Source organism: Trifolium pratense, linkage group LG6 (genome assembly GCF_020283565.1).
Source record: "Trifolium pratense cultivar HEN17-A07 linkage group LG6, ARS_RC_1.1, whole genome shotgun sequence".
Classification (NCBI taxonomy): Eukaryota; Viridiplantae; Streptophyta; class Magnoliopsida; order Fabales; family Fabaceae; genus Trifolium; species Trifolium pratense.
In genome coordinates this window covers 15,447,186-15,473,837 of record NC_060064.1, presented here as the reverse complement: position 1 = coordinate 15,473,837, position 26,652 = coordinate 15,447,186, and the positions used below count along the sequence as shown (strand labels likewise).

Genomic DNA, 26,652 nt, shown 5'->3' with positions numbered 1-26,652 from the left:
CAGGTAAGGATTCTAGGCTCTCACATGAATACAAAGACAGTGTTTCAATGGAAGTCAACCCCACTGAATACAAACTTCATATTTTTACAATCTTCAAATTTCAAAACCTGGAGATTGTCAAGTTTGCAAATTCAGTCAATGCCAAAACTGATTGTTTGGTGGTTATAAGCAAATATCGAAGGCTAGTCATCTTCTCCTATCCTCTTGGCAATGTTTCAAGCTTCGTGCATCCGCCTAATGCCAAGACTTGCAAATTATGGAGTTTGCAAATAGAATGAGGAAGTCTTTTGATTTTCTTGTTCTTAGATAGAGTCAGAGAACGCAGGTGTTTCAATTCAGCAATTGAGCTAGGAAGAGTTTCAAATGAAAAATCACTCAAATGTAAAACCCGCAAGTATTTGTACCTTGAAATCCATGTATGCAACAATATTTCATTGTCAAGGCCCACTCCATCAACGGAAAATATAATAGTTCTTAAATTTTGGGACTTGGGAAACAAAACACGATCAAGTGAATCATTTTTAATAATCGATACATGTCTTGCTTGTTTTGATATATTCCAAGTACTTGAGTTGACCATTAAAAACCTCACTGTTTCTCAATTAATTTCTTAATGATCAATAATATTTGTATAACATAAAAGAGAGACAAACGAATAATATTAGATATAAGAAATATTTGTTTCATTTATAAACTAAGATCAGACGTGTCTGGAGATACAATGTGAGCTTGATGAAATCATCTTAATTTTGTTGAAACTACGATTACATGATATAATTTTGACAAAATTATTGTGTCATATCATATATATGATTCTATCAAACTAGCATTCAATCTAATCATGCACTATTTAGCTTAATTGATTCATATATTAAACAACAAAAACAGAACTCTTTAAGCATGCACGTACCTGAATGAAAATGAATAGAATTGCTAGAAAGAGAAAAATGGTTCTGTGGATCTGAACAACAGGAGCAGCAAACTCAACAAAAAAGAGTTGAAGATCAAAAGACATCAAAGATAATCGAAATCCGCTAGTAGTTGAATAGTTGATGTAGCATTGATGATTTTTGGATGGCTGAAAATCCAATCAAGCAACTCTTTGTTTAAAAATTCTCCAAGCACAACAAAAGATAATATTTGAAGTGGGAGTGAAGAAGATATAATTCCCTTTACTTTGTATTCATTGTATGTTGGAATAAATCCTTCATCGCACCATTTGGCTTCGAGCAAAGTAGGATTTTAGTGTCGGCCATTAAAAAGTGAATAGAAACAAATTAAAGATGAAGATGAAGTGTGTTTGGCATGAGTGTTATTGTTTATAAAATAAATGGTTTTTTTTTGTGTAAACGAGGTATATTAAATAAACATTTTGTTGTAATAGATAAATGCAACTGAATGAAATGTTTCATGTGTAGTATAAGTAATGTCTAATGAATGCTCGTAAAATGTTTGATTTAAATAAAAAGATTAATGCGTTGTTTATGGTGATTTTTGGTTTAAATTAGAAAATTGACAGATTTTGAATGTTTAACATCTGAGACTGCGTGAGTTCAAACAAGTTATTCATGCTTGTCCGTTTACTTTTCAAAATTCATTGTAATTATGTATCTAATCGAATTCCAAAGCTTTGGAAAATTGACATCGCTCCCTAACCGTTCGTTGGTGTGGAACTCGCGCGGCAACAACATTAACTAGAATCCACCGATTAGGGGCACCCATTGATCAATACTTATTAGATAACAAATGACAAGTTTACCTTCAAGGTGTCTTCATTCCTCCTCTTCTTCCTCCTCCTCTTCCTCCTCCTGTTTATCTGCTATAATGACAATACTTTTTTGTGATGTGAGAAATAATCGGCCAGTCCTCACCAGATTGTGACTTACATTTTCTGCAGAATTCAGGACAACCTACTATTAACAAATCTTCAAGGGTGTTGAGGTGTTGTATGCCACTAGGAAGGATTAATTGTTTAGAACCAGCAAAAATGGAGAGACTTTTAAGACGACTCATTGTTTCAGGAAGCCTATGAAGATCAGGAAGTTCAATTGTCAAGGTCTGTAAAGTTTCTGCAGCACCTTCAATCCATCCGGGCAATGTCGAAAGCCCTGGAAAACCCATGATACACAAATGCTTCAACATCAATTTTTGGACTGAGCTTTCGTTGTTCAATGACAAGTTTAACATCTCACAGTATGCAATTGTTAGAGACTGTAATTTCGGAAAAATATAGACAGGTAAGGATTCTAGGCTGTCACATGAATACAGAGCCAGTGTTTCAATGGAAGTCAACTGTTCTGCCCCACTGAATACAAACTTCATATTTTTACATTCTTCAAATGTCAAAACCTGGAGATTGTTCAAGTTTGCAAATTCAGACAATGCCAAAACTGATTGTTTGGTGGTTATAAGCAAATACCGAAGGCTAGTCATCTTCCCTAATCCTTTTGGCAATGTTTCAAGCTCTGTGCATCCGTCAAATGCCAAGAATTGCAAATTATGGAGTTTGCAAATAGAATGAGGAAGTCTTTTGATTTTCTTGTTCTCAGATAGAGTCAGAGAACGCAGATGTTTCAATCCAGCAATTGAGCTAGGCAGAATTTCGAATGAAGAATCACTCAAATCCAAAACTCGCAAGTACTTATATCTTGATATCCATATATCCAACAATGATTCATTGTCAAGGCCCACTCCACTAACGGGAAAAATAATGGTTCTTAAACTTTGGGACTTGGGGAACAGAACATGATCAAGCAAATCATTTTCAACAATTGACACATGTCTTGTTTGCTCTGATATAGTCCAAGTATTTGAGTTAGTCCAAGTATTTGAGTTGACCATTAAACACTCCTCTTTTGCAACATATAATGCAAGATCGTGAATCAAATCATGCATTTTGCATAGGAAAAGGTCCCCATGGTCATGTAAAATTTGAAGTAATGATCTTGAATGCAGCTCATATACGTATTCTCTAGCGACATCCTCTAGGTCTTCACTTCCATCCACGGGTTTAACTAATCCGAGCGCTATCCACAGAGCAGTAACACGGTTGACATCAATGGAATCATTATTGGGAAACAAGGAAAAATAAGAAAAACATTGCCTCAGATAAAATGGCATTTCATCGTAGGTTAATTTCAATGCTGGCAAAATATCATCTTTCTTCATTTCTAACTTCCAGATGTCATGGTTTCTTATGAATATCCACCTGTTTAGATCATATTCTGAGAAGAGGGAACTTCCTAATGTTTTGACGGCTAACGGAACTCCTGCACATTTTCTCACAATGTCTTTGCCAACCTCAACTAGATATGAATACTTTTCTGCTTCTCCATTCTTAAATGCCCATTTCACAAACAGAGACAAACAATTCTCTTGTGAAAGACCTTCCAAAACATACGGAGGAACGGAACCCATCATGGAAGCGATTGAGATGCTACGCGTCGTCACTATGATTTTACTTTCTTCTGCACCAACTTTGATCATATCTGCCAACTCAATCCATTTCGTGTGATCATCATTCCATATATCATCCAGCACGAGGATAAATTTTTGACCATCAAGTATATGTCTTAGACGAATTTGCAGTTGCTCAATATCAAAGTGGTTAATATCTTCTTGGTGAGGAATAGGAACACCTGGTGGATGTGAAGCTGGAAGAAAGGCATTGTTGATAATTTTGATAATTATTTGCCTTATATCAAAATCATTGGAGACACAGACCCAAATCTTCAATTGGAAAACTTCATCTATCCTCTTATCATTGAATACCAACTTTGCAAGTGTGGTCTTTCCTAGTCCTCCGATTCCCACAATGGGAATGACACAGATACATTTATCACCGCCACCTCGAGGATTCCGTCAAAAGCTTGATAATGGCTTCCTTGTCACTCTCCCTACCAATTACACTTGAATCATCAACATGAGAATGAGTGAATTCTCTCCTTTGCACAACAAGTCTAGTCTCAGCATCCATTCTCACAAGTCCAAACCCAGTTCCATCTGCTGCTGCCTTATCCAATCTACTCCTGATCTCCTTGATTTGATTTGCCATCTTAAATCGAAAAGCAAGTGGATTAGAAGAAGAAAAGTAGTGGCGCACCTTCATCCAAGTGTTGCCAGATGCTTCCACAACTTGCTTTTTCTTGTTTTGCAACTCAAATCCATCCAACATGTCTTCAGCATCGTAGCATATGTTATGAATTTCTCTCAGCCATTCACGCAGCCCATGCTTTTGGTCCTTCTTTTCCTCAGCATCCAATAGTACACCTCTTACAATCGACAGTGTGTTTTTGATCCCTAGTAGATCTTCATACACACCAGAAGCTCGAGAAGCTTCTTTATAGGCATAAGAAGCCAGCTTTCCTAATGAATCAGCAACATCCATCTAACACAAATGATTCTGCTATATTAGGGTTATTTTCCCTGCAGATCAACATTAAAATTAGTGGTCTAGCATACATAATGATAATTATTTAAGAAGCTATTACAATACAAGATGTGGCATAACAAGATTGTTGGGAAAAATAAAGATATCACTTATAAGAAGCAGTGGTCCTAATGTTAGTAATAACAAAGAAAATTGAAGTTTTCTGTTTTGAGTAAAATGGAAAAATGCAGAGAAGAAAAGAGAGAATATTACTGCATAGTTGTTTTATTTCACTAGATATGCTTAAATACAAATAAAGTGATAACGGATATGCTTAAAAAACAAATAAACTAATACCATAATTGTAGCAACAAACTAAGTGCAAACAAATAGGGATTTGTAGCCAACAAAATAGGAACAACAATTAAGACTAATTTATTGTATAAGGACACATGTTTCAACAAAAAATCTATTGTATAAGAACACACAAGAAGCATAGACGCCTAATTTTAACACTGTTAAACAACGATTAAGACTTATTTATGAACAAGCCCTTCCAAATCCCAGCATCTATGCATACTAAATCAGCAAATAAACAAACAATCCTAGCATCTATGCTTAATTTCTACAACTTTGGAAATGTAGTTGACTAGTAGGGGTACGTGTTTCCTATTCCTATTCCTATTCCTCAGATGGAGTAGAAAACAGCAATCATACACACGAAAATTAAACCCCTTCCAAATCCCATATCAGCTACAACCTTTAATCATAATAGTCCTCAATCCTAATTACCTAATCAGAAAACATACAAAGATAACTTGTGAAATGCATAACATGAAATCAACTTTTCATAAAATGCATAACATGAAATCAACTTGAAATCATAATAGTCCTAACATCACACACCACTATCTCTCATTATCATGCCACATTTTCATAAAATCAACTTAAAATCAAATCCTAAAATACATAACATGAAATCAGAAAAATCAAAACCCTAAAAAGAGTTAAATTCTACAATGCAGAATCAGAAAATTGACATGAAATTAACAAAAATTGATACCGTAATCAATTGCTTCAGTAATGAATCGGTGGAGTGGAGAAATGAGAGATTATGAGTTCGGTGATCTTGGAAGAATTCGTGAGAATCAGTGCGAGAGATTGAAAAGTGTGATTCTTCTGAGGAAGCTAAGAGCAATTGTGTTTTGTTTGTGTTTTGTTTGTGTTTTGTTTTGGCGTTTCAGCTTCAGACTCTAGTTAGTTAGTTAGTTGTACAGCTGTACAAGTAGCTTTTTCTATTGCACTTCGTGTGATTTGGAATGAGTTGAAAATGTGAGTAAAATAAAGTCAAGTCTGTAAGCTTTTTAAAAAACCAAATTACTATTTAAAAAATAAAATTAAAAATAAGACAACTCAATAAAAATACTATTGATGTCGATGGATAACCATCCGCAGAGATAATATGATATTCGTATCCGCTCCGTTGAATAAATATGATATTTGTATCCGCAACATATTTGTGCGGGTATCTACTAAGCAGATAATACGCGGACTCTGCGAATATTTACAGATATCCAGGTATGGAATTCTTGAACGAATTTCATCAAAATGCTGTTTTACCAAAGGCAATCACAGCGTCGTTTTTAGCGCTTATTCCTAAGAAGGATCATCCTCAACAATTATCAGATTATCGCCCCATCTGTTTGATTGGCATGCTATATAAAATTTTATCTAAATTATTGGCTGCGAGGTTGAAGAATGTAATGGGAAAGCTTATCTCAACTTGTCAATCAGCTTTTATTCCCGGAAGACAAATTTTAGACGGTGTTTTGGTTCTTAACGAAGTCATTGATTTAGCCAAGAGGAGAAAAGATTGTTGCTTATTATTTAAAGTGGATTTTGAACGCGCGTACGACACAATCAGCTGGAATTATTTGGAAAGCATGATGTTAAAAATGGGGTTCGCTGAGAGGTGGATGAAATGGATAAGAGCTTGTATTTTCAATAGTTTGATGTCAGTGTTAATCAACGGCAGTCCAACAGAGGATTTTACGGTTGGTAAGGGACTTCGACAAGGTGACCCTCTTTCCCCATTCTTGTTTTTAATAGCAGCCGAAGGCTTAACCGGGATGGTAAACAAGGCAGTGGAAATTGGCAAGTTTGTTGGTTATAAAGTGAATGACTCAATTCGATTTCAGATATTGCAGTTTGCAGATGACACAATTTTGTTGGGGGAATGCTCATGGGACAACGTCCGAACTATGAAGTCTATTTTAAGAGGCTTTGAATTAGTCTCGGGGCTGAAGGTTAATTTTGTTAAAAGTAAGTTGTATGGTATTAATGTGGAAGCCAATGTTCTAGAAGCAGCAGCAACTTTTTTGGATTGTAGTTATGATACCATTCCTTTTAAATTTTTGGGTATTCCGGTGGGAGCAAATCCGAGGAGGAAAGCGACATGGACTCCTATAGTCGATTCAATGACGAAAAGACTTTCACGATGGAATGGTCGTAATCTTTCGATTGGAGGAAGAGTGACGTTGATCAACTCTGTGTTGTCGAGTCTACCTTTATATTTTTTTTCGTTCTACAAGGCTCCAATTGGTATTATTAATCAATTGGTGCGAATTCAACGGAATTTTCTTTGGGGAGGCAGCGCGGAGGTTAAAAAACTTTGTTGGGTCAGCTGGGCACAAGTGTGTTTACCCAAAGAGAAGGGTGGTTTAGGAGTGAAGAATATAGAAATGTTTAACTCGGCTCTTTTGTGCAAATGGAAGTGGAGGTGCTTAAATGATAAAGATGCTATTTGGCATGCTCTGCTGATGTACAGGTATGGCCCTTTATCTATTAAACTCTTGAGCTGGGATGCAGTTGTAACGGGATCTAAGGACTCTCTATGGTGGAGAGATGTGGTAGGAATCGGGGGAAAATATGATGACTGTTGGTTTCCTTCTAAGGTAAGTAGTGTGTTGGGTAATGGTAAATCAATTGGTTTTTGGAAAGAGAAATGGTATGGAGCTGTTCCTTTAAGAGATCTATTTCCTAGCTTATTTGAGAAAGTATTGCACAAAGATAGTGTCGTGTCAGAATTAATTCAAGCAGATAGTTTTGAGTTAAATTGGAATAGAGATTGGTTATCGTCATTATCGCATGCTGAGTTAGTAGAGAAAGCAGAATTAGAACAACTTTTATTCGGCTTGACAGTACATTTGAACATAGAAGATCGATGGAGGTGGAACTCAGACACTACAGGTTTGTTCAGTGTAAAATCTGTTTATAATTTTCTGCAATCTCGTCTTGAGTCAAACATTATCGAACCAAATGTATTGGCTGCATTACATAAAATGTGGAAGAATGATATTCCATCAAAGGTGGGAGTTTTTGGATGGCGTCTGCTTATTGAGAAATTGCCAACCAAAGCGGCTTTAGCTTCCAAAGGTATTTTATCTAATCCGCATGATTTACCGTGCGTTTTTTGCTTTCAAGATGTGGAGGATTGTAATCATCTTTTCTTTAGTTGCTATAAAGTTAAGGAAGTTTGGAGGCAAGTTTTCTTGTGGCTGGGTTTTGACTCTACATTGCAAGAAGGGGGCGGTAAACATTTTTTGCAATTTGGCTCCCTTATTAAAAATAGGAAAGGAATGAAGGTTAGACATCTAATTTGGTTAGCCACAACTTGGTGCTTATGGCGAATGAGAAACAATACTTTGTTTAGAGGCAATATTGCTGATTTTTCTACCATTCTTGAGCAAATCAAATTCATCTCTTGGCTTTGGTTTAGTGGTAGAGCGGGGCGCAAAACAGGTTACTCGTTTTTCAATTGGTGTAGTAACCCTTTATGTTGTTTACAAAGTATTTGATTTGAAGCTTTATAACTTCATTTTGTATTGTAAGGATTGAGTACTCCTTGTACTCCTTATTAATACAATTTTGCTTATCAAAAAAAAAAAAAAAACCGAATATAGAAGACTCTTTTAAATTGAAAACATAATAAATTTTGATCTTCACATATAGCATATGATTAATATGAAATAGTCAATTTTTACAATAAAATAATACATAGTCAAAATTATATTTATCCCATAGTCAACACAAGTTTCATTCGTATTTCCCTTTTCCCGCCAATGCAAAATTTTAAAGTAGTAGAATATATAACTTTTAATACATGATCATGTTAGGTGAAGTCCTAAGCTTGGGTAATTTGAAAAGCAAAGTAGTTGGGATTTGATCCTTTCTCGTGCAGTTTTTACTGCTAATTTTATAAAAATTATACACCGGGATACAGGGGCGTCTCCGGGTTTTAGGAGACCCTGCGCAAAATATAAAAGTGGCCCCTTAATATAAAAATTTTATTTTTTTTTATAAAAAAAAAAATTGTCGATTTAAATTGCGTATAATATAAAAAAATTATTTTTATTCTTGTAAACATATAGATTATCAATATTAAACCAATTGCATCAAATCAAATGGGATAAGAAATACAAAATAATCATCTTTGTATATAACATCAAAAAGGAACCTCCTAATCTGAGTTTAAATTTTATGGAAAGATTAAAATGGACTAAAACTATATTTCCGAGTATAGATAACTAATCTATTGATACTCATATGATATTATATGAACATTAACAATATATAACTATTAGTTTAGAGCGTAAAAATTAATCTATTAATATACATCTGATATTTTATAGGTATAAATAATATATAAGTAATATTATAGGACCTCAAAATTTTGAACCGAGGCCCTCAAATTTTTGAGGCCCGATGCCGTCGCACACCTTGCACATGTGTGCAAGCCGCCACTGCCGGGATATCACATATGGTCTTAATATACACTTATAAAAAAATTATTATAATATGTTTCGATAAACCAGTTACATTATATAGTAAAGCATTTTTTTCGTAAAGTAGTATGTTGGCTAAAAATTTCACATTAAAGATGAATGTTTGTGATTTAAAATTTCACATTAAAGATGAATGTTTGTGCTTTAAATTCCGACTATTGCAGGGCACATATAATACAATAAGTTCACGGGGATGCATATTATTCTTTATTTAGCGAAGATGTACATTCTTCATAGGAAGAGGGCGGTATATTATTTTACACCACCAAATTCAGGAAAGGTATATTATTTTACACCACCAAATTCAGGAAAAGAATCTCACTCAATCGCTATATGACTTATGCAAATTCATTTTACACCACCAAAATTGTAGCCTATTTGTTTGATTATTAAGTAACGGGTCATTAAGACACTAAATTTTACATCAGAACAAGACATTAATTAACATTTTTCTTATGTAACAAGTGCATCATGAATTTCTTTTCCTTTTGAATAGTCTAGTTACTAGAATCTTTGAACTTAAATTTTAATCAATTATGTACCAAAAAAACAAAAAAAAAATTATCTAATTTATATAATAAACTAAATATATTAATTATCGAATGAATTTAAAAATTAATTTTTTTTAATAAGAATTAAGCTATGTTGCCTAGGTACGGGTACGGTACCGGTATCCGGTACCGGTACTGGTACGCGGTACGATATTTTTAAAAAATTTAATGTACGGGTACGTTAGTATAAAATATTAGAAAAATTATTTTTAAGTGATCATGCTTTGAACATTTAATTTTTTTTGTCTACCGTCTCAACTATTTTCAAAAAAATGAGAGATAATTGAAATATAATAAAAAATTATAATATTTTAAGAGATTTTTCAACAGCCAATATGTTTTTTCCGTATTCATCATCATAAATCAACCAAATAAAAATGGGTACGGAATCGGTGCGTACCATACGAGTACCATGGAGTATCCGGTACTGATACGTACCCGGTACGGGTACTTCACCATTTTAGGAGTACCCATGCTACATAGGAATTAAGCGAAGTACTATTAAAGCTTCGTTTCTATGAGAAAGAAAGAATCAACGAACCTACTACACGAATTGAAGCTTATTGTGGAATTAATTTGAAGCCTACTCCAATATGCATGAAGTAGAGGTGGGAACAGGCCAGGCCGGCCTACATGGCCTTAAGGCCTAGCCTACATAGGCTCAGGCCAGGCCAGCCTATTTCTTTAAATAGAGCAGGCCAATGCTTTTTTATAAGCCTATTTAGCTAAAAAGGCCAGGCCGCAGGCCATTAAAAAAGTTTTTTAGGCCTACTAGGCCGGCCTATTTAAGTTAACATGAATAATATTTTTATTACGATTATTATTTATATATTAAAATTTATACTTTGATTAAATTATAAATCTATTAACTTTTTAAGTAATTTAAGTTTATTAATCTACATTAGTTTTTAACATATATAAATGTATTATTATAAACTAGAATTGAAATATGATGACATATATAGTCAAATTCTCTAAAATATCAAATGGAACATTATTTTATTAGTTCATAAGTATATTTCAAAATAAATATAATTATTTATTTAAATATGTTCATATGAAATAGGCTTTTAAACAGACTAACAGGCCACATCAGACTTTCAAAAGGTCAGGCTCAGGCCTAGAATTTAAGCCTATGATAGGCCACAGGCCAGGCTCAGACCTTCGATTTTTTGACAGGCCAGGCTCAGGCTTGGCAAAGCCTAGCTCGGCCTAGCCTATTCCCAACTCTAGCATGAAGGAATAAAAAAATTATGTATAAATAAGAAGTGCTCTTCTAGTGTTATTTCAGTTTTGTTCTTTATGTTAATTTGTGTGCTACTATATTGTAAATGATGTATTTGATGAATAATTGAACTAAAGTTTGTGGCATGTACAAATAACATAATGTGTTCATGGATTTTTTTTTTAAGTAATTTTTTATATATATATTCAAGATAATTATACATAAACGAAAGGATAAAAGATAATAAGTTGTGGCGTTAATCCTTTTTATATGATAAAACGAGTTTTTCTTATAAATTATGTCTATAGATCTAAGATACACTGTATTACTACTTTACACTCTTTGTGTTCATAGATATAATTTCAAATCATGGTTTCAAATGATTTGAGTATATTATATATTAACTAAAAATTTTAAAAGTTTTAGCGGCGCAGCTTGTTGTCCGCTTACCTTTCATCTATGTGTAATTATCTGGACTATATATATTTTTTTAAAGAAAATGTGTCTCCTTATTCTTTTTTTTTTCTTTTCTTAAGAATCCTTATTTACATGTTACTATCTCCGTCCCAAAACAATGGTTCTTAAGCATACCAATGCATAATTTGAATCATTAATATCTTTAGTTTTCTTTAATGAAAAATTATAAAAATTTAATATTGTGAAAATATTCATTGAGCCAAATCAAACAAAATTTTATTTGTTAATATTTGTCTTTATACACTAGTAAAAAAATACGTTCAAAATAAATGTCTAACCGTCAACAAGGCCTAAATAGCAAATTTCATAGTGAATTTTGGGTTTATAACAGTACAAAACAAAGACCAAGAAAATTTTAATTTTAGCTAGTTCCTCTCTCTCTCTCTCATCAACCCTCATTATATGTTACTCCCTCTAGTCCTAAATATAAGAAAACAAATTACTTTTTAGATTCATTTAACAATTAGTTTATTTGAATTATATTATAAGTTAGATACACTAATTGTTCAATGAATCTATAAATAGATTTCTTTCTTATATTTAGGACTGAAATGAGTATTATATATTTATAATATATCCCTTTAATTTCTTTTTGATATTAACCATCTGATTCTCAGAAAAAATGGCTTAGTAATCCAGAGTTCGGGCGTGAAGTAACTAAAATCTAACTAAGAAATTGAATTCAATGTTTTGCTTTATATCTCTCCTTAGTTTATTAATTAATAATTGATACTACACCATTTAAAATAAATTTCCCTTTGTTGACTTTAGTATCCATAAACATATCATAATGGTTATAAATTCACACACTAAGCCATGATTTTTTAAGCAAGCTGATATAAAATCAAATCAACACCAAATAGAGTTACCATTTCCATTCACAAATTCTTAGAAACAATTTTCTAAAACAATAGCACCATGGGATCTGAAACTAAGTCTCAAATAATTCATGTCGTTGACTTCTCCAACCAATATATGAAACATTTTGGGAAAAACCGGCATAGAGAAAATAAAAGAACGCAATCAACAACACAAGAATATAACACGGAAACTCTAAACCGGAGAAAAAATCACGGCCGTTGTCGAAACCGACAACCAAAGAATAAACACTATGTGAAAATTGTTACTAACACATAGACTCACTCTCAACGACCCCATGACCCCAATACACCCACACTCTCCAAAGTAAATATTTGAACTACATCTCAAATACTTTTAAACAAGAGCATAAGAAAAGGAGAAAAAAGACACAAATATAAACTTAATATGTTTACAAGTGCTACTACCTGGTGTGTTGAAACAAGGAACTTGATGTCTCTTTATATAGCATGGAGCTCCTTCACTCTTCACTTTTCTAAGCAATGTGGGACTTCTCAAATATAATTTACTTGACCTTTTTTTCCTTCATTAGCAATGTGAGACTTACATTGCAATCAACCCCAACAATCTCCACCTTGATTGTAATGGTCTTCAATCTTCATTGTCTACACCAACAATCATTATTTTCTGCTTCCATTGTCTATACCGACAAATTAAATTATCATACTCCACCATAAAGAGTACACTGCACTTGGAACTAAATCATCTCAAAAAATTTATTCACTTGGAACTAAACCATCCCAAGATTTTTCTTCACTTGGAACCAAGCCATCCTAAGAATTTCATCTCAAAACCTTGCTGAAAATTTATGGTGCAACTTCCATGTTGGCTTTCTCCAAAAGTTCATCAACCATCGAGATAACCACGTACCTTGCATCAATGTCAATCAATGTCCGCACGCTATAACCACACACCTTGCATCCATGTCAACTGATGCCCATATGCCACCTGAACAACTTTAAACTGCTCTGAAACCACCTCCAAGCCATTGTTAGGCTCCAATAATTGCAGTTTAGTTACATCACCTAGTAAACCTTGTTTCACTAGTCCAACTAAACTCATGTCACTAACAAGTACTCACCCGAAGATCCACAACTTAACCAAAACATGATAATCACCACTAGTAACTGATGCATAACCAATAATAGTAGAACTATCTAACAAGTATCTACCTACTATCTATGCATCAAAGTTCAAGAAAATACCTCGCATCGTGTTAAAATAAACTCACCCATACCTTGAACCTTACAAGTTTTCCCATCTCAAAGATGAACAACTCCACCTTCAACAAGCTCTAGGGATTCAAAAATATTTCTTCTTCAAACACATGTGACAGGAGCTTCCAAAGTCCATGACTCAATACTCCACCGATTCTCAACTTCCACTAGCACATCCGCATCCTCATAATAAGTTGTTGTTTCAGACGTAACCCGAGTATTCTTAGCACCGCCTCTCCAGACTGATGTCGAGTATTATTACCACTGCCTATGTCGAGTATTATTACTACTGTCTCTCCAGGCTGACCTCGTGTAACCTAGATTGCATCAACACATCCTTGACTTGATTTCCCACAAGTCAAACGTGATTATTCCATCAGTTTTCTCTAGCCTAAACTTCACGGCGGACTCCCTACTCCTGAATCAAACCAAGAGCTCTGATACCAGTTGTTGGGAAAAACCGGCATAGAGAAAATAAAAGAACTACATCTCAAATACTCTTAAACAAGAGCATAAGAGAAGGAGAAAAAATACACAAATATAAACTTAAAGTGTTTACAAGTGATACTACTTGGTGTGTTGAAACAACAAACTTGAGGTCTCTTTATATAACATTGAGCTCCTTCACTCTTCACTTTTCTAAGCAATGTGGGACTTCTCAAATATAATTTCTTTGATCTTTTTCCTTCATTAGCAATGTGGGACTTACATTACAATCAACCCATCAGTACCAACACATGGCCCTCAGCTTGCAATGTTGTGAGGACTTCACTAGAAAACTATGGTTGTTAATTCGTAGCAAAATCTGATAAATTTGGCAAAGAACATTGCAACTCTGTTGTGTCTTCAATTGAAGATTTATTTTGTCTCCCTTTGGAAACAAAAAAGCAAAAAACAAGTGATAGACCTTTTCATGGCTACATAGGACAAGTCTTATGGCTTCCATTATATGAATCTATGGCCATAGAAGGTCCGTTAACTATGATTGAATGTCAAAAATTTGCCCAAATCATGTGTCCTCAAGGAAATCATGGTTTCTGGTATATACTCTATACCCTTTCCACAAATATATAAATAGATTCATTTTCATCTTGAAATTATTCCATATGTTTCGTATTACGATCAATATGTCAGAATAACAGTAATCGAATGTGATTTTTCGAAAACTATAGAGTATAGTTTATGTGAAATCAACGTCAATCATCGTGATACTAAACAAAACAAAAAATATGTTTTAAAAAATAATATTATAAAAAGATATCATGATGAGATACTTTGATGTCGAGATAAAATATTTTTATAATCCAAGTAAATAGAAGAATGTAAGTTCGAATTGAAAAATTGAGTTTGAATTTTAGTTAAAACAATAATTGAACAAACATGATTTATTTTCCGGCCGAACTTCATATAGGCGAAATCATTCAGGCCTAATTTTTCTAATACCATATGTGACAATTTTGGAAATGGATTGACAACGGTCGATTTAGATGCAGTCGTGATGCAGTTAATGCATCTAAAACCTCTGATCTTGATTAAGCGGTCTTGATTTCATTGATTGCATGTTGTTATAGTGCTAACTGCACTCAATCCAAGTCCGACAATTTTGTATATTTATTCCTCATTATAATATATTTGTAAATTATAAATATTTGATTTTGATTACAGTGATATCATGAATGAGTACTCTAAGCTATTGGGAGAATTAGACCATATAGCAAAGAAGATGGTGTTTGAAAGCTATGGTGTGGATATGAAAATATGTGATTCAATGATAGAATCAAGCAATTATATCCTTCGATGCTTAAAATACAGACCACGTGAGATAGATGAGAATGATATAGGATTGCAACCTCACTCTGACTTAACCATTATATCAGTAGTACTTCAAAATCTGACTTTGTACTACTCTGATTTTCAATATAAGCACAAAAAAAATAATAATAATTAGGTTCATTGAATAAAATATGTATTTGGACCATAAATTTGACTTTTTACACTATATTTAATGATAGTATACAAAAATTGTCCTTTTGTATTTTATCTTGTTTTCTTATAAGGGATGTTTTACCTTTCATATATTCGTAGAATATGTAATGTATCTAGTCTATATTATAAATCAAATACATTAAATATTTAATGAATCTAGAAAGATGAAGTGTATTTAATTAAAAGGATCAAGAGAGTAATAAATTCAAGTTTTCATACCATTAATGCGAGTCACACTATTTATGTGGGGCATTTATAGCTGATAATAACATTCAATAATTGGTCAAAACAATAAAAATCCTATTCACCAATCGTTAGTTGGTTCAGTGGTGAATGACGCTGAATTTGGTAGGGAGGACCACGGTTCGATCCTCACAATTGCGATAGGGAGGGGACAGGAACAATTTGATCAAAAAAAAATTGGTGGTGAAAAAATTGGTGATAAAAAAAATTGGGAGGGGAGGACCACGCTGAATTTGGCCAGAACTGACCCTCGAATCAGATTAAACTGGTGGTTAAAGCAAATAAAAATAAAAATCATATTCAATAGTTGGTCAAAAAAAATTCAATAGTATTTGGTCAAAAAACAAAATCAATAGTTATATATTTTAAGGTAAAAGTTAATTTAACTTTATAATTTTTAAAATAATTAGATAAGAATTGATCTAAAATAATAAAAAAAAACTAAAATATGTTAACTTTATTATTTATTAATTAATAATAATAATAATAATTATTATTATTATTATTATTGTTATTATTATAGTGCTATTAACTATGAAGCACAGACAATCCTCAAATTATGCGTTTTTCCATGTCTGACACGCGTCGGTGTCCTTCACCAACACATTGAATTATTTTATTTTCTCAAATTATTATCGGCGTCAACGTATCTGCGAGACTGCATCTGTGTATGTCTGATATCCGTGTCAATTTTTGTGCTTCATAATTATATTGAACATTCTGTGTCAATATGTGTAATACTTAAGTTTTAAATTCATTTTGCCTACATATCATTATCCACGGGTCCCAAATAATTCTTCTTCTTACCTTTAGAAAAGTAACAAAATTGATTAAACCAGTATTTAAAAATAGGAAAGAAATGGAATTTTTGTTTTACAAAGGAAAAATAATGAATTTTGATCTTCACATATGGCATATCATTAATATGAAATAGTCAACTTTTATAATAGAATATTACATAGTCAAAATTATATTATCCCATAGTCAACACAAGTTTCATTCAATATTTCCCTTTTCCCGCCAAAGCACAAATTTACAGCTGGCATTGTTAGATTCTGTTAGCATTCAGTTAGATTATTCAGTTTTCTGTTTTTCAGTTACTTTACTCTCTTGCATTTTCATTCCACATTATAAATACATCATATTGCATCATTCATTTCAATCACATTCATTCATTCACTATTTTTCAATTCATCTCTCTCACTCACAAATCAAGATTCAAGATCACTCTTTTTTTTTTTTTTGCTTCACAATGCATAAGGTTCTACAAACTGTAGTTGATCTGTTCAGGAGGAGGAATGATGATCTCATTGCATTCGATGAAGACCCTTACACGAGATCGATCAATCTCGAACGACATTGCTTTGGAGAATTTTCTATGGCTAATGCTCAAGCCAATACAATTATGGAAGATCAAAGCCAAGTTGAAGTTGCCTCTCACAATGCACTCTATCTTGGAGTTTACGATGGCCATGGTGGCGTCGAAGCATCGCTCTATGTTCTTAATAACCTCTTCAACAATCTATTGAGTGAGTATCTTTCTTTAAGTAATTCTTTTTATTAATTTTAGATTTGTTTCTTGATTTGGGGGAAAATTGAATTTTTACTTTTTGTGGTTCGATTTAGGGTTTGCTCATGAGAATGATAACGCTATAACTGAGGCGACTTTGATGAATGCGGTTGCTGATACCGAACGTGGATTTTTTGATTATGTGCTAAATAATATTGTTCAAATTCAGACGATCGGAAAAGTTGGTTCATGCTGTCTTGCTGGGGTTTTGTGGAAGGGTGTGCTGTATATCGCAAATCTTGGAGATTCGCGTGCTGTAATTGGTTCTGTGGTTGACAAAAGAGTCACTGCTGTAAAATTGACAACAGATCACAACTGTAATGATCCGGTTATTCGAGAAGAACTCAAATCAATGCATCCCGGTGATGATACCATTGTGATGGAGAAGAATGGGTGGCGCGTCAAAGGCATCATTATGGTAATTCTGTTTTTCTTTTAATCAATTTAGATAGAGTTTTAGTTTGATTCAATGTTAGATAGTAGTTTATGACTGTTATAAGGTTTTCTTGAATTTATATTATGTTAGTTAAAGTATTGGTAATATGCATATTTGACGTTAGATAGAGTTTTAGTTCAATTTGATATTTGTTACTGTTTTATGACTGTTATAATGTTTTCTTAACTTACATTAGGTTAGTAGAAGTATTGGTGATACATATTTGAAGAGGCCTCCATTTTTGTTGCCGGCTTCCTTCCCGACGTACGAGAAAGTTCCTGATCCTTTTGAGAGAGGGGTGGTATCTGCAGAACCAGAGATGCTTACTAGAGTTATAGAAGAAACTGATAAGTTTCTTATATTTGCTTCTGATGGACTCTGGGATCTCATGTCAAATGATGAGGCAGTTCAAATTGTTCATAAGAATCCAAGAAATGTAAGTATATATCTATGCCTTGTTCTTTCTTAGTTTTTCCTTTTGTGTTTAGAAAAAACAAGAAGACTTGTTTAATTTTTAGGAAATTAGAAGTGTCCTGATTCTTTATAATTTCAAATGCCGTTTGAATAAGTGTAAAGACTTTTTGAGATTTCTGTAGGGAATTGCGAAGAGGCTTGTGACTACTGCTCTAGTGGAAGCTGCAAGAAGAAGGGGTACTACCTATAGGGTCATGAAGGTTGCGACTCCAGGAAAGTTAACTAATGTTGGCAGGAGGACTTTTCACGACGATATAAGTGTGATCGTCGTGTTCTTGGACAACAAGACGCCGCTTATCAAGAAGCACATACATGATCTTTCCTACAGAGGCTCAACTGATGGGAGTCAACCATCGGGCTTTGCACTGTCTGCATTAACTGTTGCGGAATCGCACTCATTTACGGGGGATCTTAAGAAAAGTTTCAAAAAACGGTTTAAGGGATCAACCTCGAAGGGTCAGAGCTCTAGGGCTCCTGAGGGTCTGCACCTTCTTGATATGGAAGAGACCTCTGGGAATCAGACTGAGAGCTCTAAGGGAAAAAGCCTTTGGGACCCTCTGAGAAAGCATCTGAAATGGAAGAAGCGTTAAACCGAAGAATGTGAAAACTGTTTAGAGATCTGTTAACTCTACTGGTTGAGTGATTTTTTTTCCTTTTACTGCATCAAATTGGATTGTAGAAGTTTCAATTTTCTGTGATACATTGATTTTTCCTCAGTTTTTTAGGCATCATACAAATTTTAATAAGTGTCCTGGAGTTTATGTGACACAAGGATTATGCTTGGAACTATATATAGCAAATAAAATTGTATGATTCAGTCTAGTTTTTGAAATAAAAGTTAGAAAATGTTCGGAAATGTTTTATACTGTGTTTTCATATCTGCCATCTATGTGATGCATGCATGGTATTAAATAATTGACTTGATCCTTAGTACTAGTCTTAATTCATAAGGATATTCTTAACTAGCTAGATAGATACTATTACATAACCATTTTTATAGGTCATGTATTTCAGTATAAGGGGGTTAGTCTCCTGCAATGTGACTAATCAAAGTTTGATATATCCGTTCCGAGAGGTGCTTACACGTTTAGGGTCTGACAATGAGTCGAATATGATTACCTCGCATGTAGGAAGGCTATTGCAAACCAAAAAAACTTATATAGTGCAAATCAAATATAAATTCATGTACATACCAGAATCCTTATTATCTCAGACACAGTCTCAGCTACCTCTACCTGTTAATGATTTCAGCTATGAAAACTTGAAGCCTGGCACTGATAAATGGGTTTCTGTGTGTCAAGCTGTGAGTACTGCATTCGAAGAACACGTGGATTAATTCCTTGCACTTTACGATAAGATTAATACAAAGCTATAGCCTATAGGACTGTGTCTTCTCTGCTATGAAACACCTGTTTGATCTTTCCATTAGAAACCAAGAATCAACAAACCACTGATAAACCTATCTATAGCTATGCTGGTCAATGCCCTCCTATGAAGCACGGACACTTCTTAGATCAAACATATGATTACACTAAATTATGTCATTTTGTCAAATTATTATTGATGTCGAGGTGTAAGTATCCGTGCTTCATAGACAATCCAATTAGTTCTAAAGATATTTACCGTTCTATTCTATCATCTCCTAAATTTGATAAGGCGCTATGTAATTCTAGCAATAGTTAAAGGTGAAAGCAATAGCATATGATTGATTGATAGATACATATATACATACTTGAATGGAATCTCTTTCCAAGGTATGGAGAGTTTGGTCTTCTGCCAATATACTTGCAATGGGTTGATCATCCTCTGTGTCATAGCATAGAATACAGAGTCATTTGTGTAAAGGATATCCATGGGTCTAGGGTACTCCGGATCTAAGCTTATTGTGGTATTATGGTCTAAACCCTGGTTTTGAAGGGAAAGTGATCATTTGTGTAACGGGTATCTATCCATGGGTCCAATTGACTTGAGTTTGACTAAAACTAAAACCTCAAAGTACTCTGGATTAAGTATAATAAAAAAAATCATTCATTTTAACATTGGGTTGGGTAGGATAAATCCACTCATTTTTGGATTGGATTGGATGGATTATTCAAATTTTTTAATATTAAATAATGAATCATCATATTTTTTTATTTTTTTCAAATTACTTAACCTTTTTATTTTCTTATAAAAAATAGTGTAACTATCTTCACTATTTTTTAAGCATGATATTATCGTCGTATATTTTATAAAAATAATATAAAAAGGGGTGATAAGAAATGCAATGAAACTTTGAAGTACTGAAGCGTAATGCGTTTGCCGAAGTATGCACACATATAGCATTTGATATTTATATGAAAAATATTTCAAAAATTTATAGTACCCGTTAGAATTGAGAGTTGAAGCTAACTCATCTTTACAAAATCGACTTGTAAGGTGAGAATTGTCTCTTACAATCTTACTTGTAAACACTTATTCAGACTATCTTGCAAGCGATGTGGAACTTCTTTAACAGCATCATCGTGTCCAGGTCAACAAATTTTTTGGGTCTCTGTCCAATTTTACCCATAATCCAATTTATTTATTTTTAGTTATTCATTGTTAGTGCATACTTGTTAAAATATTTTAGTTCACTATTTTTTCTTTTTTACAGAATATTTAGACTTTTTACTTATTGCGATTTAGAAAATGTTCTTATTTTTAAGCCATTTTAGAAAAGTGTTCTGTAAAAGATACAAAAACGTCCCAAAGCCATGACGTTTGTACTAAAGATTTTAATGCAATTGTAAATTAAAGCCAAAATCCATAAATCAATCGATTTGCTGAGATCGTAGTATCAAGTGTGTGAAATTATTGAGTGGTCCTAAAATAAATATAATGTACTTAGCTATTCCATATACGTAACAAATATTTTTCTTATAACATACTAGTACATATAGTACATATGCAATGTTTAAATTATAGGTTGAAGATGTAGTTTTCTTCTTTTTTTTGACTATATAAAGAGGTCATTGTTGAATGGCTGATGGTTGAAGACATTGACGTGAACAATGTGTTGATTTGGAGTAATCAGAGATGTATCTACAAATATTTTGATTTTCAAGTCAATATGAGGGCAAAAAATATGACAAAAGGACGCTCATCAACACCTATTGTTATAGGCAACGGAAGTCATTGGAGCGTTGAAATGGATGCTTACAAAACAACGTTCATCAATATTGAGCTCCGATGTTATTGAAAGTTCCAAAGACCTTATAATATTTAGGAATTCAATGACTAATCCTTAATGCTCGCAAAGGCAAAGAGCCTTTAAATTAGTTGTATTGGATCCCTCCATTATTGGGCCTTGTATATAGTGAATTTTGGACCTTATGTCCCAACACTCTCTTATTCTCTAGAAATTACATTTTTGCCCGTGCGAATAAAGTTCGAAACGTATTTTTCAAATTTTTTTGCCGTTAAAAATAATATTTAAATTAAAAAAGTTTGTAAAATATGTTTCGAACTTTATTCGCATGGGCAAAAATTTAATTTTAGAGGATAAAAGTGTTTGGGAAGAAAGGTTTTCAACATACACCATATGATTAGTCAAAAAAAAAAAATACACCATCATGATCCTTACTCCATTTCAATAACAATTTTTTTAATTTATCTCATGTTACTACCATTTAATTTATTGATTAATTGATATTACACATTTTAAACTGAATTTCTCTTTGTCCACGTGAGCATAGTTTCGCTGGTAGAAACATTGCATGTAATATGCAGAGACTGGAGTTCAAACCCCAATATAATACTCCCACCTACTCATTTTTAAAAAACGAAATTCTAGCAACCGGCTATATGAACAAAAAAAAATCCCTTTGTTGACTTTAGTATCTTGATCCATAAACAATATCGGTTGTCATCATCATGGTTATAAAATCACACATTAGGAATGATTTTTTAAGCAAGCTGATATAAAATCAAATCAACACCAAATAGAGTTACCATTTCCACTAACAAATTGTTAGAAACAATTTTCTGAAACAATAGCATCATGGGATCTGAAACTAAGTCTCAAATAATTCCTGTCGTTGACTTCTCCAACCAAAACATGAAACCTGGTACCAACACATGGCTCTCAGCTTGCAATGTTGTGAGGACTTCACTAGAAAACTATGGTTGTTTCGTAGCAAAATATGATAAAGTTGGCAAAGAACTTTGCAACTCTGTTGTGTCTTCAATTGAAGAATTATTTTGTCTCCCTTTGGAAACAAAAAAGCAAAAAACAAGTGATAGGCCTTTTCATGGTTACATAGGACAAGTCTCGTGGCTTCCATTATATGAATCTATGGCCATTGAAGATCCATTAACTATGCTTGAATGTCAAAAATTTGCCCAAATCATGTGGCCTCAAGGAAATCATGGTTTCTGGTATACTCTATACCCTTTCCACAAATATATAAATAGATTCATTTTCATCTTGAAATTATTCCATATGTTTCGTATTACGATCAATATGTCAGAATCACGGTAATTCACTATGATTTTTCAAAAACTACAAAGTGTAGTTTCAGTGATATTACAATGAATCGCCGCGATTTTGACCTATCCACCATGATACCAAACAAAAATATATATTATAAAAAATAATATTATAAAAGGATATCATGATTAGATACTTTGATATCTAGATAAAATATTTTTATAATCCAAGTAAATAGAAGAATGTAAGTTGGAATGGAAAAATTGTATTTGAATTTTAGTTAAAACAATAATTGAACAAACATTATTTTTCAGCCGAACTTCATATAGTCAAAATCATTCGGGCCTAATTTTTCTAAGAATCGGATGGTTAGAAAAAATATCGTCATTTTATAGTTGTTAAACTCTAATAAATAGTACCATAGGTGACAATTTTGGAAATGGATTGACAACAGTCGATTTAGATGCAGTCATGATGCAGTTAATGCATCGGAGCTGTCTGGTTATAAAAGCATTTTGAATTTTTATAAACATTAAAATTCTTTTTTTAAAATCTAAAATGTTCGTTTTCCAAAAAAATAAATCTAAAATGTTCGATCTTGATCAAACGGTCTTGATTTTACTGAATGTATGTAGTCATGGGTCTTGACTGCATCCAATCCAAGTCCGACATTTTGGTATAGTTATTTATTCCTCTTATTATAATATATGTTTGTAAATGATAGATATTTGATTTTGATTACAGTGATATCATGAATGAGTACTCTAAGCTATTGGGAGAATTAGACCATATAGCAAAGAGGATGGTGTTTGAAAGCTATGGTGTGGATATGAAAATATGTGATTCATTGATAGAATCAAGCAATTATCTCCTTCGATGCTTAAAATACAGACCACGTGAGATAGATGAGAATGATATAGGATTGCAACCTCACTCTGACTTAACCATTATATCAGTAGTTCATCAGCTCAATAATCTAAATGGTTTGGAAATCAAATTAAAGAATGGAGATTGGATTGGGATTCATGCCTCACCCTCTTCCTTTGTTGTCATGGCAGGTGATGCATTCAAGGTTAGTATGCCTCTAATCCTTAATTAATCCTCAATTGTATACATCAAACAATTGGTCTTGAAACTAAGAATGGAGATTAATTTGAACATGGAGTAAGGAGGATATGAGAGTAATTGAGTTGGACTAACATCTATAATTAAATTAAATTTCTTTGAGGTCTTTTTTAATCTAAAGTTTTGAGCGGCTTAGCACTTGAGTGAGCCCTAACTACGATTTATTCTTAGTCCTTTAGAACTAGATAGATTATATTCCGGTACACTTTAAAATCTCACATTATTTGATAATTGAGTTTAAAAATAGTTTATATATTCAACCAATCGTTAGTTGGTTCAGTGGTGATTGACGCCGAACTTGGTAGAGAGGACCACGATTCGATCCGCCGCAACTGCGATTGGGAGGGGGCTGGAACCACTTGATGCCAGAACTTACCCCGAACCAGATTAAACTGGTGGTGAAAGCAAAAAAAAAAAAAAAACATACAATTCATATTCTTCAACCCAACAAAATGTCTTTTGCAAAGAACAAAACCAGCACACACAAACTTGAGCTAGAAGAGGAAGGACATAAGCTACATGTCTTTAACCCCTTAATCTCAAGACTTTCGGAAAAAAAAAAGTTAAATCGTATTTTTGACCCCCTAACTTTCATAATAGTACTTTTGACCTCCTAACTTTCACAAACTTGCGATTTTGATCCCCTGACCAAGTCAACACACATGTTACAAGTGACTCACATGCAACATCAGCGTATCTTGCCACATGTACAATGACTCACATGTCATGTCAGCATATGTAGTAAGTCATGCTGACATGACATGTGATGTGAGTTATTTGCCACATGTGTGTTGACTTGGTCAAAATTAGTGGGGGAGCCATCTTTTTGAAAAAGGGCTAAAGTTAGGAGTCAGAATCGGAAGTTTGTGAAAGTTAGGGGGTTAAAAGTGCAATTTAGCAAAAAAAAAAAAAAAATTAGATATATAGAACCAAGTTGAATTGGATTCAACTGCAATGATGCAATCACTTTATTTTATTTTGGCTTTTTTAAATAAATAAACTTATTAATTTATCTTATCATAGGTTTTTTTTTTTTTTGAATAAATTTATCTTATCATAGTTGAATGAATTGTATCATGACTTAAATCTCTCGTCGATTTACTCTATTAAAATTAAAATAATTAGATATTAAAAAATTGAAATCAATATCTAATCCTATAATGGGCAGTGACATATTTATATGTAGTCTTAATTGTAAATAATTTTAGTAATATGTTCCTTTCAAACTAGTCTATTAATATAGATTTAATATGTTTTATTTTATCTAGTTGGACTTAATATGAATATGATGTATTTTTTTTTTTCCCTAGGTGTTGAGTAATGGAAGAATAAGTACATGTGAACATAGAGTTATAATGAATGAAAAGAAAACAAGATACTCAACGGGACTATTTTCTTTTGGTAATAAGATAATGGATATACCAAAAGAGCTTATCAATGAGGAACATCCATTGTGTTACAAACCAACATTTGACAATTATGATTATCTTCGTTTCTATGAGAAAGAAAGAATCAACGAACCTACTACACGAATTGAAGCATATTGTGGGATTAATTTGAAGCCTACACCAATATGAAAGAATAAGAAAAAATTGTGTATAAATAAGAAATTATAAACCAAAATATAAGAAATTTGAAGCATGTGGGATTGGATAGTATCATAGAGGTTTTGGGTTCGATCTTCAACTGCAATGTAAACGGAAAAAAAAATTATAGATTTGCTACATGTGTTATTTCAGTTTCGTTTTATATATTAATTATATTAATGTGTGGCAACTATATTGTAAACTATGTATTTGATGAATAATTTAACTAAAGTTTGTGGCATGTACAAATAACATAATGTATTCATGGATTTTTTTAAAGTAAAGATTTTATATATATTCAAAATAAATTACACATGAACGAAAGTTGCTACTTTAAACTCTATGTGGTCATGAATATAATTTGACATAGGGGTGCTCGCGGTTCGGTTTGGATCGGTTTTGAGGCAAAAACACATCCGATCCAAAAATAAATTTATTTGCGGTTTGGTTCGGTTTTGGATGACAAATAAAAAAAATCCGATCCAATCCGATCCAATATTATGCGGTTTAATTTGGATCGGTTTTTGGATATCCAAATTATAAATTGTTATTTTTTTAATAAATATAAATATTATAAAAAACGCTACAAAATAATAGTTTGACATTTTTGACAAAATAAATATTAAGTTTGATGTAAAATATAACATATAATATATTGAAAATTAATATTTTGGAATGACAATTACCAATTATATTCGAAACATATAAAAAGTAAAAAAAAAAAGATTAAATTAAACTAACATATAGTAGTAACAAAATTTAAAATAGATTAAATTAATTAACAAAATTTAAAATGAAAAAAAAAAGTTAATGCAATATATATATTTATACTAATAAAAAGATAAATAAATATTAAAATATATGCATGCGGTTTGGTTCGGTTTGGATCGGTTTTAAGAAATCAATCCGAAATCCGATCCGATCCAGCGGTTTTCACAAAAGAACATCCAAACACATCCAAAAAACTTCGGTTTTTTGCGGTTTTCGGTTTTTTTGGATCGATTTTCGGTTTTTATTTGGATTGGTTTGGATTTGAGCACCCCTAATTTGACATACATTTTTTGAATATATATATATATATATATAGACATAGACATAGAGATGTCTGACATTGTTTAAGAGGTATCCATCTGTCAAAAGTTATGACCGTTTAATTATTCAAGATTGTAAAAACTTACTTGATCTTTATAACGACTTTATAGTTGTCCTTAATAGACGAT

The 26,652-nt window shown here is 32.7% G+C and overlaps 4 protein-coding genes and 1 pseudogene across 5 annotated transcripts in view; 4 read left to right on the top strand and 1 right to left on the bottom strand.

The window, feature by feature from the left end:
* Positions 1–16,083, top strand: part of LOC123891806 (probable 2-oxoglutarate-dependent dioxygenase AOP1.2) — a 36,647-nt gene extending 20,564 nt beyond the window's left edge. The window contains exons 2-3 of the mRNA XM_045941693.1: positions 14,429–14,602; positions 15,228–16,083. Coding sequence (XP_045797649.1) covers positions 14,429–14,602; positions 15,228–15,510 — 457 coding nt within the window. The 3' untranslated portion in view covers positions 15,511–16,083. The remainder of the gene's footprint in view (positions 1–14,428; positions 14,603–15,227) is intronic.
* On the bottom strand, positions 1,775–20,189 carry LOC123889071 (annotated as a pseudogene).
* On the top strand, positions 16,839–18,275 carry LOC123889074 (probable protein phosphatase 2C 68). The gene is made up of 3 exons (XM_045938257.1): positions 16,839–17,320; positions 17,418–17,779; positions 17,994–18,275. Exons 1-3 carry the CDS (start codon positions 17,044–17,046, stop codon positions 18,264–18,266), a joined length of 912 nt encoding a protein of 303 aa, XP_045794213.1. The 5' UTR covers positions 16,839–17,043; the 3' UTR covers positions 18,267–18,275.
* On the top strand, positions 18,400–19,347 carry LOC123889075. The gene has a single exon (XM_045938258.1). It carries the CDS (start codon positions 18,466–18,468, stop codon positions 18,859–18,861), a length of 396 nt encoding a protein of 131 aa, XP_045794214.1. The 5' UTR covers positions 18,400–18,465; the 3' UTR covers positions 18,862–19,347.
* Positions 20,190–22,169: 1,980 nt separating the features above from the next.
* Positions 22,170–25,741, top strand: LOC123890004 (2-oxoglutarate-dependent dioxygenase AOP3-like). 2 transcript variants are annotated; one of them, XM_045939544.1, is made up of 4 exons: positions 22,170–22,669; positions 23,466–23,793; positions 25,157–25,455; positions 25,608–25,741. In XM_045939544.1, the coding sequence occupies exons 1-3, from the start codon at positions 22,293–22,295 to the stop codon at positions 25,421–25,423; spliced, it is 972 nt and encodes a 323-aa protein (XP_045795500.1). In that variant the 5' UTR covers positions 22,170–22,292; the 3' UTR covers positions 25,424–25,455; positions 25,608–25,741. The 2 variants fall into 2 exon arrangements, with proteins under 2 accessions (XP_045795500.1, XP_045795499.1); XM_045939543.1 differs by having other exon boundaries at positions 22,171–22,669; positions 25,157–25,694.
* Positions 25,742–26,652: the final 911 nt, after the last annotated feature.